The sequence below is a fragment of the Coturnix japonica genome, chromosome 21, assembly GCF_001577835.2.
Source record: "Coturnix japonica isolate 7356 chromosome 21, Coturnix japonica 2.1, whole genome shotgun sequence".
In the NCBI taxonomy this organism is placed as follows: domain Eukaryota; kingdom Metazoa; phylum Chordata; class Aves; order Galliformes; family Phasianidae; genus Coturnix; species Coturnix japonica.
The window spans coordinates 3956155-3969058 of NC_029536.1; the positions used below are offsets into that span (position 1 = coordinate 3956155).

The window sequence follows — 12904 nt, forward strand, 5'->3', positions numbered from 1 at the left end:
GACGTAGGAAGGGGCGGAGCGTTAAGATAAGGGGAAATAATTAAATAAAGGCGATTAATTATTTTTCTACCGCGTGGGGTGGTTTGAAGGGGGTAAAAGAAAAGGGGGAGAGAGAAAAAAAGGGGAGGAAAAAAGGGGGAGGTGGGGGGAAGTGGGGGAGGAAGAAAGGAGAAAAAAGGGGAGGAAATAAGGGGAGGAAAGGGAAAAAGAGGAGAGGGAACAAAAAGGAAAGAAGAGAGAAAGAGGGAAGGGAAAAGGAGCAAAATGGGATTGTAGCCCTAAATGGATCCCTGGCACTTGGCGTGGTGAGGTTGGGCTGTGTGAGCATTGGGTGCTTTAATGCCCCCCCTCCCACCCCAAAAGGATGAGAGCACTGCTCAAAGAGCTCCATTCTGTACTGGGGTGATTTGGGATGGGCTCAGAATTCCCTACACCTCCTAAATGTGGGGCTTTTAGGGAGAAATGATGGCCACCCCCACCCCTCCCCACCCCTTTACTGCTGGCTGCAGCACAAGAAGGAGCAGGCAGAGGCAGGAACCAGGAGGTTGGTATTTATTTAAAGTGTTTTTCTTTCCCCTCGGAAACAAAGAGCCCGACCTGCTCCCATCACCCAGCACAGCCCCTTCCTGCAGAGCAGAACCGGGACGGACGGACTGACGGACGATGGAGGGAGCGACGAGCAGAGCTGAGCGGTGGGTTTTGGCACCAATGAGGAAAAAACTGCAATAATCCATCTGATATCACAAGAGCTGGAGTCCTTTGTAGCTCTTCCATTAGGATTGAGGTCAACGTGAGCCTTCATTGGTCCCAAATCCACCATCAATGAGCATCAGACACCATGGACAGGGCCCAAATCCACCCCCAGCTCAGCTCAGGACCCGGTGCTGCTCCATCCTCAACTTGGAGCCTCCGGTTGGCATCACCAGTTCTTATTTTTCTTTAAAAGAAGCCAATATACAGAATACAAAGCACAATATTTACAACCGGACGGTCAACAGATCCCGCACCCATCAGTAGTCTGTTTTAATGTGTATAAAAAAATACCCCTCTTACAACGGCCTAAAGAGGGACTGACATGAAGTGACACCAACGTGGGAAGAGATTCATTCATCGACACCTTCCACTCCAATTAAATAATAAATAATTGGGGTGTTTTGTGGCAGAATCGAGGCTACGTAGGCTTGAGTGAGGGCTAAAATGTGTTTGTTTTAAGCATTATTTCCTCTACAGAGACCCAACCCAGAACTGGGTGATCTTTGAGGTCCCTTCCGACCCAACCTGTGGTCCTATGGAATTAAATAGGAGGAGAAGCATCACGTACCCATTTCTGCCAACACAATTTGTTGCTTCTGCAAAAGAGAAGCTCGGAACGGCTCCCATGAACATGGAAGGGTCTTAAGACACAGAACTATACACAAAAAACAGACAACGAGAAATAATCAAGTGTTTCTTCACTACTCTGCCAAAGACTTGGGGTCAAGCCTCCACCAATGGGTGGGGAAGGACTGAAGTAAGAATTTGGCAGGCAGTTATTGTCTTGTTCACCTCTACCACCAGCATCATTAACACCAGGATACAGTGCAGCAAACTCAAACTGACCGAAGTCACCTTGTATTAAAAGCTTAAAATCGAGCATTTTGGGTCCCCCTGCAACCCAAGTGTATAAGAATCAAAACCCAAAAATCCTGAAGCAAAACGTGGAAAATCCTCATTGGGGTGTTATTACACCATGGAAGCACGGCATGGAAAAGTCTGGTCAACCCCATTGGTCGACCAACTGTGATTTAACGTTGACCACAGCATTTTAATTGCTTTAAATATCACCTCTAAAGTAAAGCACTCACAAATGTGCAACACAGCTGGAGACTTCCCCGTACTGCAGTTCCAGCACAAACATTCTCCCAGCTATTCCCAGAGCCAAAGGAAACAACAAGCAAAGAGCTGCTCCACATAAGGCTGCGCACAGCCAACCGTCGCCACTCTTTGGACCATGACCTCAGCTTGTGTTTTTGCTGGCAGCAATGGTGATGGAAAAACACCTCGTCTTGGGTGGAAAGAGCTTTAGATCTACAGCCAGGCTCTATTTAAGTCTACAGCCAGGCACCGTTTAGATCCACTCTGTTTCATTCATTTCCATTTACACTGGCGTAGACCAACACAACGCGTCTTCCAAGCGGGCAGGACACGAAGCCAAGGTTGGGGCAGTACTAAAGCAGCAGTGATTCTACAGGTTGAGGCTGTCAGCCTGCTTGTCTTCCCTACCTCTGAGGAAGCGATGGGGAGCGCATCACAGCCGTACCCATCCCATTGTCCCACATCATCAATGGGAAACAGCCAGAGATTTTGGAGTCCCATCAAAGCCGAAGATACTTCATGGGGGAACAGCTGCATTTGCCAACAGAACTCTGTTTGCACTTTAAAAACCTCTCATAAAAATAGAATATATACTGTGTGGTTTTGGTTTTGTTTTGTTTTTTATATATAAATAATTACATATTTAGCTTAGTTAAATTTCATTGCCCCTCCCACCCCACCCCCTCCCCATTTTTCTGTAATACATTTGTTTTTACGTTGCCTGAACTAATACAACAATGATTACACCATTGAGAAAGTGTTTGTATCACATCACTCTTTGGACATTTCTGAACGACATGCATCCACAAAAGCAACCGCCATTGTTTACCGAAAACGTTATTAATTGTCCATATTATTTTTGTACAAACCCATTTTAGGAACTGGACACATTATTACACTGCTAACAAGCAAAAAAATTTGCTTCCTTGAAACCCCCTTTTATAAAATGAGAGACAATGAGGAGGATTTTTCTGATTATCGGTCTAAAAAAGTGTCAATATGACACCGCATTATGAGTAGTAAACAAAAATAAAGTATTTACAGCTTTACAAAGGAAAGGAAAAGAAAGAGGTCATCAAAATCATTTTCCAGCATTTTCACCATGTTTTTTTTTTTTCTGGCAAGCTTTTCATCTGGTTGCTACAGAGTGGTTCAACACAAACAGAACAGGGCCCGCTGTTGGCATCACTTGATGCCAAACCAACCGAAGACCTCCAAGGGAAACTATCAAGGACCAACCTTGGTCATATCCAAAAGATTGACCTCTCTGAGACCTACGTGAAAATAAAACCCCAATCCCAAGTATGAAAACACCTCTTTGTTGTGTTTTTTTCTCTCCCCTAAAAAATGGATTACATATGGTTATAAGAAAGACACCAACAAGCATGGTAGCTTCCCATCACACACATCACCACCGTACACGTTATTTCTATACTGTCTACTACAGACCCACATCCCCTACACTTACCAAAAAATACAACCCTATGACTCCTCTACAACCCTATGACTCCTCATAAGTATGGCTACGAGATAAGCTGTAGGTTACAGCTCGATTCCTGCTTCCTCACTTGGCTCCCTCTGTCAAACTGAGGATGTTCTTTCCCATCTCACCACACCAGCTCCAAGTTTCAAGACCACTCAGCCTTTTTCTTACTACGTCACCAAGTTTTATAGCAGCTAAGCCAGATGGTCATTTAAACCAAAAAACATCCCATAATTTGAGGACAGCCACACGACAGCCTCCGACGAGGCTGACACACTGTGCAAAGGAGATTGCTTAATGCCTCCACCAAAGTCACTAAAGCATCACAGACATTCAGCTTTGGCAGACGGTTTCTCAGGCCTCGTGAGAAACAACATGTTTTAGCAGCTGAAGTTCATACAGGCTCAAAAACCCCAACAGTACTTTATTGAAAGCATGCAGTCACAAAAATATCCCATCTGGTATTTCTTACCCCCTCCCACCCGCCCCACACTCGCAGCCCTAATGACGTGACACTTACCGCTTTGGCCACCAAAGAAATAATAGGAATGAGCACTTTGGAATAAGGTTTCTTCCACACCCTACGCGATGAAGAAGCCCCTAACACACACCACAAGAACCAAGAAGCTGCTAACTCTGCTAAAAACAACGCTGAGTATTTTAACCAGTGAAGGAACCATAACCTTGGATCTCTTCTTTTGGACGGAGGCCACGGATGCTCACGTTGCGGATCCAGATGGATCACCCCCAGTAGTTCTCTTTGCTCTGAACAACCAGGAGAATCCCTCTGAGGTCCTGCCCCCTCTGCACAGCTGCATGAGACGGAGAGGTATTTTCAGCCCATTTGCTTCAACACTCGTGCTCTTTTTGCAATGAAGCAATATTGATCTCTACTGGCTGTATGCTTACGATGCAGCCCTGCTGATTTCAGATCAATAAAGAAGAGAGGCTTGGAACCAATACTCAGGAAGCTAAAAGATGGCCACCCTACCTTTATATAACACTGAGAGGGTGCTTAAATCTGGAATTTCCCTGCCCAGTCCTAGAACTGCTCAGATGAAGCAGCTGCTGAATTTTCTGGCAGGTACAAAATACATTTGGTATTTGCTCACCGAGTATTGCAACTGCTAGTTAACTACAGAGCTACCTTTAGGCAGTATTAAAACTACACTTGCAATCTTGCTCTAAAATACAAACAAACATTATTGGCTTAGGTTTATACCCTGTTTTTACCTGGCTGAGGTGCTACGACCCCCACTAATAACCACAATCAGCTTGATGATGCCAGAGATTCAGACTTCCGACCCCACATTCTCCTGCCAAAGCTTTCTCACAGAGAAAGCACACAGCTGTTCCTCCCTAACTTTAGGGCAGCAGCAGTTTGGGACTGACTTTACTACGTCCTAAAAAGGATTACAGTGCTGTCCATCGTTCAGCTTTGCTGAATAACAGTGGTCTGGAGCTCTCTGCAGTGTCATCTCAAGCCCACATCCATAGCATAACATGTCAGTTCATCCTGATGTGTCAACTATCCCACATCACGAAAGCAGCATAAAGCGGAGTTACCTCCCTGTCAGCAAAGTAAAATCTGCAAACGTTGTGGTTTAAAAAACATATCCTGAAGAAAAAGAAAACAAAAAACAGCTCCGGAACTGAAGGTCTCACTTCCACCTTAATCCAACCACTGGAAACAAAGGCATTGAAACAAGACTTTCCTCCTCAAAAGAAGCTCTACAGGTAACTAATGTGTGCAAAGTGTTTTGAGCTTTCCTTCCCCCAAGAGATAACTGTAGCCCAGCAGGGACCAAACATTCCATATAAATAAGGCGCGCTTATTTTTTGTTGCATAGTAGTTTATCAGTGACAGTCCCACCCCAACAAACCCTCCCTCACCCACTGCTTTGCCACCGAGCTGAGACCTGCTGCTTCTGAGTCTGGAGTTTGGCAGAGAGCTTGTCCAAATCTCAAAGGCTCCTTCAGCCAAAAGGAAGGAATGAAGAAACACCTTTCAGTCTTGAAACCCTGTTATTGTTTTTAAATGTTTACAGATCAATTTGCAGGCATTCTTTTTTTACCTTCGTGCCAGGCATTGGTAATTACACCACAACTGCCTCGGGTTCCTTACTCAGTGTTCCATTTGCCAATCAGTGCAGCAGTTCAATAAAACCAGAAGCTTATTGAAATATCCGGAGCCTTTGCAGCACCATACTCTGCTGCGACCAGATCTTTCAATATATATATATATAATTTACTTCTTTTTTTTTTAATATAAAAACACCTGCTAGTAATGTTCCACTGGAGCTCAAAGTGGCTCAGCTTGGGGCAAAGGCACAATTAAAACACCGTGTTTTCTTACAGGACTCTGCATTTGTGAATTGTATAACAATAGAAATTTACAGCACCAATCCTTGGGTGGGGTGGGGATGCGTGTAGGAATGAGTCCTTAGAAGCCCAGTGCAGGGGCTTACAAGTCTTGTATTTATTCTTTTCACCCCCCAACAGTGTGTTGTTTTCCAATCTCTGTCTTCCCTTTCACTGGAATGCTCCAACCACGTATCAGCTGACCATGGGCTCCACATCCGCGTCTCTGTCCAATTCGTCCTGAATTTCATCTGTGTTTCCTGAGTCACTGCTGGCTACAGAGCTGGGAGATGGAGAATTTCTGCAGAAAATTCAGAGAGAGGTTTAGACAAAGCATTAAACACAGGCAAGAAAACGTGGGGCTCGTGAGGGGAATCATCACTTCAAACACTCTTCAAACAATGAAGAACACCTTTCATTACCAACAAAGTTCAGTTTTGCAGTAAATAAAAGGTAGGATAGTAAGGAGGAGGATTCTAAGATTCACTACCTGTCAGCTGAACCTTTGATTAGCCTACGACAGGTTTCCATTTGTACATCCAGGCCCCTTTTCATGCTGCACATCTCCATGTACTCGTGCAGGTGCCGGTTCATATCATTCTTGGCTGTGGCCAATTCCAGCTGGAGGAAAAGAGAAAAACATCAGCTCAAGGTGAGTTGCTGGCAGCCCCTCCCAGCCCCTATTTTACACAGTGCTGGGGTTACATAAATCCTTTATGCCAGTGTTGGATGCTGAGAGTGAGTTCATCTCCTTATGAGGTGTATTTTAATCAGAGCTCAACACTGGCTTTAGAACAGCTCTTACATCCTGTTCTACTGCTTGGCGCTTGGTTTGTCAGTGTGTAGTAATGAATGAAAGCACATTCAGGGCTAAGGTGGTGAGAGGCTACAGATGATCACCACTACAGACTGCATTCTTGATAGAGATGCACATTCTTCCTTGCCAGTATGTGCATGTGTACATGTGACCAGGACAATCCGCACGATTTTGTCCATTAGTAATTATTTATATGGTCATGAATCACTTCCTTACCTCTATCTGCCCTATTGTTTCTTGGTATTCCTTGTCTCTTGTTTTAAAGAAAGATTCTGTTTCGTGGATCAGGTTGCCCAGGTTTTCTTCCTGATGGGAAATCAGGACACAAAGAATTAGTAAGAAACCAACAGAGCAGCAGACTGCTCTCATAGAACCTCACTGGGAAATGCAAGGTCTTACATCCTTCTATGCAAAGGAGCCTCAGATCATCACTCCAGCAACAAACAGCAACCTGATGAGGCCAAAGAATGAAACCACTGCATTTGCAGAACCTTCCCCAGTCTGATAGTGCAGAAATAGGCAGCAAATGCTTTCCAGACATGAAACTCCATTCTCTTCCTTGCATTGAGCACAACACTACTTACAGCATTGCTCTGGAATCCTTATTTTCTGATATTCCGTACTGTTACTCCCAAGACCATTCAGTTTCCATCATACACACAGCCTACACTCATTGTTTCCCATTAAAATGTGTTACTTAAATGCTATGTAAAGTAATCAATTTAACACAACTGCCTTGATGAGCATTAATTTTGCCACCATCCTTCGGCCACATCTGCAGCAGCTTTATCAGGATCCTACACGGGATCAACGTCAGGCTAACCAGCCTATAGTTACAAGATTCACTCCACTTATCCTTTTATATGCAGAAAGCGCTTCGAGGAGGAAGGTCTTCAAAGAAGGTGGTGAGGGCACTGTATAAGAACTTGAAAGGAATAAAGCCAGTGGAAGGAAGATTCAGGCATGTAAAGCACTGTGTTAAAGACCAGGCACAGACGGAGCAGTCTTTATTCTGAATCTCCATCTACAAGACGGATCTACCCTTTCCTTGTATAATTTTCATTTAGAAGGATTTAAGCTTCTTAAAACCTTTAGAGTTTTTGCACTGAAGGTCTGAGTTCGGCAATATTCCTCTGATAGCTGTGCTTATACACGCACACATGGGTATATGCAAATAAAGCTGTCACTAATTCCAGTACATGGCTGCACGTTATCACTCTGCCACTCTTCCTGCTCAGAAGACGACGTACAGCTCTAAGTCTGCTGCTTTCTGCAGTCCCAGCACTTTGAAATAATCTCTGCAGTTTCAGGCTATGCCAGATGATACACAAATGGGAAGATGTAAATTAACACACCCCTGGCAGTCAACACAAGACAATATTCAGGAGTCTGCTGCCTCAGCATCTCTGTACTATGGCAATGATGGGAGAAGGCAGGATTATTGCCTACCTACTGCTGTCATGCTGCTCAGTAATGAAATAATAGCATCACGTTTAAGACTGCCTGCACAGAGCCAGACCTTGCCATTTCAATCTCTCTTTAGGCCTGTTTAAAAAGGCTCAGGAGTCACTGAATAAGGCAGCGTGCAGCCATTAGCTTACTTTGCATGGGATCTTAAGGATTAAGAGCAAGCTGTTTATTATCCACCAGCACCAGGAGATTCCTACTGACTGGGAAGATAGAAGCACAAGATTCGTGGGCTCAGAAGATCCCTCGGGCCTTCCACAGCTCTTTGTGTCTGGCTGTATGTACCTCAGCATCACACATGGCCCACACCAAGTTTGCTTTTCTCCCTGCTGGAATGAGGGCACAGTACCATCTCACACACTACATGTGCTGTTTTGACAACAGAAGGGTGAATGACACCCTGCAGAGAAAGTGAGATGCTGCAAGGAAGATAAAGGGCTTTAGGTAACTCGCTGGCCAGGGTGACAGATGGTGTGATGCTCCTACAACAGTCAGAGCCTTGGATCTTTTGTCACTTGCTTGATATTTCTATCTCCTTCAGTTTGAAGGAGAAGAAGAAATGAAGTTTGGTAAACAAACTGAGAAGCAGCCACGGAGAGAAAGCACTAAGAGGATTTTCAAATCAAAGCAAGTCTGTGTGGCAAACTAGATCACCAGACAAACATCCAAAGGCTCAGATGGCTGAGAGAGCAGATGAGGGATACCAGTTTTGAAGAGTTTAAGAAGGTAACTGAAATACTCACCTCTCCTTGGAGGTCAATTGAAGGGTTGCAGTTTGTGAAGTCCTCCCAAAGAAGCAGCGTTTCCTCGTTCTCCTCCCACGTTAAGCTATCACAGTCGTCATCGAAGTCAAATGTCTCACGACTGTGAAGGTAATGGAAAAGCATGAGTGAAAAGAACTGCCCCACTCCTTCAGCCCTTCAGTCAATGCTTAAGGAAAAAAGAAAACGCAAAAAAAAAGGGCTTACAAGAACTGAACAAAGGAAACAAAGCAGTTGGAAATCCAGAAAGATTTTAAAAACAGGCTTTGCTGCTGTCTGCAAGTCCCTCCTGGGCTCTTTGCCACTCCAAAGTGGAATAAAAGACCCTTGTTAGCATTCCCAGCCCAAGCACACAGTCCTAGATCTGTCCTCCAGATGGTGCTGCTTGTTAGTTTCCCCTGTTTGCAAAACCACAGAAATGTTTTAAACTGTTCTTTCTATACATGGGAAAACGAATTCAACCACAGTTTGGGGAATTACACAGGAAACAGCCACTAGAAGATTCCCTGCTGATTTCACGCTGAAGTTTAGCCAACATTTTCCCCTGCAGCACTCACAAACATTCATTTCAAAACCAAGTATGAAAAAACTGAGCCCCAGAAGGATGCACAAGTGAATGTAAGTACTTACTATTGAACAGGACAGCCAAAGATACTGCTAAAGCCACTTAAGATTGAGAAAAAACAGTGGCAGAATGGCCTTTAACCTCACTATTTGGTCTAGCCCCTTTAATATGGCCAGTTGTGCAATAAAGGAAAGTTTCAGAAGGCAGCCAGGTCCCTCTTGGTTTGAACAGCAGGCAGTGAAACACAAGTAGCTGCTTCTTGTCTTTGTTAAGGAGGCCTGGCAAAAACCTGAAGCTGCTCACAGCAGCAGTTTGCTCATTTCTGGCTGATGCATTTTTGTTTCTTTAGCTCACTTCCTTTTTGCAGATAACATCTCAATCCGGAAGCTGAGTCCCCCCACTATCTTCAGGAGGCTGAGAAGCTTGGCACAAGAGATGGCGTTTATCTCCACTCAGTACAACCTCATGAAATAATAAACATTTTGGACATACATGATGCCGTCTTTTGCAATTGAATTTCTTCAGCTCAGTTTCTTTTCACTGCAAGAGCTATCAGAATGCAGACTCCCACTTCTGACTGCTGCCTATTGCAGACCAATGTTGTTCACCATCAACTACGTTTCAGCTTTTCAGTGCTAGGCACTTACGCATTAAGGTCATCACTATAGACACAATGCAAGTTGCATAAGGTTTCTGTTGATAAGATCAACTTGTAAAATACACCTTCTACCTGACAAAGCCCCCAGATGAAGAATTTACTTAGACATGTATCATCTTCAATAAGCCACAAACACAGCACCAGGAGTTAGAACATGAAGAATGGCTGCTTGGGCACATCGTGCCCTCCTACATATGAAATTGAGGAGGGAAGGAAGGGGGCATGGCTTGAAAACAGAACTTCTAGCAACAGCAGGCAACAGAAGAGGAGCCAGTGCTCCTTAGAGAAGAACTTGTATACTCCCACATATTAAATGCTGATGTGTGGGTAAGCACTAGGAATTCTTTTCTCTCCCAGCGCAGTCATTGCATTAGTTGGCAGAAGACAAAAATACTGAAATGCTACTGAAATCAGACCTACAGCACTGGCTGAGGCTCCCTGTGCCAAAAGAAAACAGCAGAGACCCTTAACTCCCATTCACCCGTGGACACCAGGGGTAAACTTTTAGGCTAAATAAATTAACTCTTCCTGCCCAGGAGACCTTTGACATTCTTGGAATCTATACAGTTGTCATCCTCTGCTACCACTGATCTGGACACATCCATCACTGCAATGGACCTACAGCTGACCTGAAAATCATGGGAAACAACAGAGAAGTTGGAATCACTCCTGAACTGAGCTGTCGGTCACAATGGTTCCATCCAGCCCAAAAAGCAGCAAGGCTCCTCCTAAAACCCCAACACATAGAGAAAACAGACTCTGATTCTGTAGCATGAAAAACCTTCTGAACACCTATAGAAATAAATCAGTATTTGAGCTCTGAGATTAAGTCTACACTTCAGTCTTCCCCACATTATCCACGATACTCACAGCTGATTGAACATACGCTTCATTTCATCTGTGATGTTCAAAGAACAGCTGACCTCGTCGTCAGAGAACCTGCTGTTGTCTGCATCCTGTTCTGAGAGGTCATCATCAGAGGCGAGTTTTCGTTCTTTCTTCTTGGAAGCCACCTTAATTGGAGAGAAGAGGAGTAACTAGAAGGTTCATTTGAGATGCTGTGTCAAATAAAGGAGAGCCATTACGTTGGGGTGGTTACAACCACATCAACTCCCAGGCAGTTCAGGGATTGCACGTATTCAAGATTTGCATCCATTAGTGAGTGGGGAACAAAGAGCACAAGGAAGCAGTTCAAAAATGGCAAAGAGCAAAGCAAGCTGCAGGCTGTCAGCGCTCTACAGGTGTTCATCTGTTCACTGACAACAGCCCATGGCCTACCAGAGAACATGCAGAGGTTAGAATGATACAGGGGAAAAGCAAAAGCTTGCAGGAGTGCCCAGGCAGCAGGCTTGAGAGCAATGACAGAACTCTCCCTTTCCTGCCACCACCACAGGCTGTTGCTCCCAGTGTTGAACAACTGCGAAGAGTAGACAAGAAACCTTCCAGAGATTCTTTAAGTCAGGTTTGTTCCCTCCCCCATAAGCAGAGGCAGACTGTTAGTCTTCACACTGACAGGAGGAGGATTGACCCAACCGTGACAATTCCTGGACAGCCTCAAAAGAAAGGAAGCTTGCAGATGTGCAGAGAATTCAAGGGACACTCCATGCCACAAAGGGCAGAGAGCATCGCTGTATAAGATGCAGTGCCACTGAGTCACACACAGCCTGCTCCCAGCCTACTGCAGTTTTCCCTCTAATTGGCATCTGAACCATCCTTTGTTGGCGTTGCTCTCCATCCTGATCATTTTAACCACTGCATGCTTGACCAAAAGCGTGCTTTGCAGTTACCTTTGAGCAGAAAGACAGAGTGATTCTGCCCAGAGACAAGAAGGAACCACGAGCACAACACAGTGGCTCAATATGCTACAAAAATTGTCTCCGAAAAGGAGATCAGAATCTTTCTGGAAACAAAAGGGAAAAAAACCCACCCCAAAACAGAAAAACAAACCACCAAACATTAAGGCAACTTCATCACAGCCAAAATACACAATCAGTAGAGACCACAAGGGTATTTATAGTGTTTTCACATGGCATCACGACACAGGGAAAAGCACTGGACTTATTCAGGGATTGGACAGGACACATTGAGACCAAAGTGAAGCTGGGTTAATCACAACTGAAAGAGCAGGTACGACACAAGATCAACTGCAATGGGAGTTACAGGTTTGCTCAACACACAGCTATAACTGCTGGCTTTCTTAGCAAGTTATACAACTTTTCCTACTAGTACAAGGAGCCATATGAGCTCAAAGAAGGAAATTAGAGCTGCTGGTCTCACAAAGCAATCATAACCCACCACCATAGAAGTGTTATTTCTGGCTTGAGCCAGAAATAAGAACATGGCAGTTCTAGAAGCTTAGAACCTCTTATTGTGAGAAGGAAACCATTTATACAAACCTAGGCCCTGGAATGCTTTTTTTTAATGCATCCATTACCAAATGGGATCAAGACTAACATCAGGTCTTTTTTTCCCCCTCTTAGTGCTACATCAGAAGACAGCTACACTCCAGCACTGAGAAAGAAGAGAATAGTTCCATACAGAGCAATTTCAAAGAGTGGGAAGCAACCTGGACAATGCTTCTCAATGCTGCTCCCTCTTGACCCATCACTGCTTGTCCTACCCTACAGAAAACTCACAGCCTCATCACCTGGAATATCTTGGAAACGTCTTCAGAGTTCCGCTGCTGCGCTACATCACATAGCTTGGCAGTGATGTCAATGCGCCGGCAGATGTCCATGTCTACCTTCATGGCCTTCTCCTGGATCTTGGTGTCCAGGTCTGTCATGGGCTGCAGGAAGGACAGCAGTGATTATCTTCTATTATTATACAGTTCAGGAAAGCAGAGATACCCCATAGTATCTCTCTAACCCCAGGGCATACCATCCTTAAACAATATTACGTCTTGTTCTCCTGGGAAGGCAGTCTAAGCAGACTAGAC

At 44.6% G+C, this 12904-nt stretch overlaps 1 protein-coding gene and 1 long non-coding RNA gene across 3 annotated transcripts in view; one reads left to right on the plus strand and one right to left on the minus strand.

Annotated features, from left to right (window-relative positions):
* The first annotated feature begins 50 nt into the window (after window positions 1–50).
* Window positions 51–3541, plus strand: LOC116654314. The gene is made up of 2 exons (XR_004309460.1): window positions 51–92; window positions 590–3541. It is a non-coding gene; the product is annotated as an uncharacterized LOC116654314 (long non-coding RNA).
* IFFO2 (intermediate filament family orphan 2) overlaps window positions 2613–12904 on the minus strand; it is a 27853-nt gene continuing 17561 nt past the window's right edge. The window contains exons 4-9 of one of the 2 annotated variants that reach the window (XM_015882678.2): window positions 12614–12754; window positions 10837–10979; window positions 8726–8846; window positions 6732–6821; window positions 6189–6319; window positions 2613–5999 (exon numbers count right to left, since the gene is read on the minus strand). In XM_015882678.2, the coding sequence (XP_015738164.1) occupies window positions 5894–5999; window positions 6189–6319; window positions 6732–6821; window positions 8726–8846; window positions 10837–10979; window positions 12614–12754 (732 nt within the window). In that variant the 3' untranslated portion in view covers window positions 2613–5893. The remainder of the gene's footprint in view (window positions 6000–6188; window positions 6320–6731; window positions 6822–8725; window positions 8847–10836; window positions 10980–12613; window positions 12755–12904) is intronic. The other variant, XM_015882679.2, reaches the window with a different exon arrangement.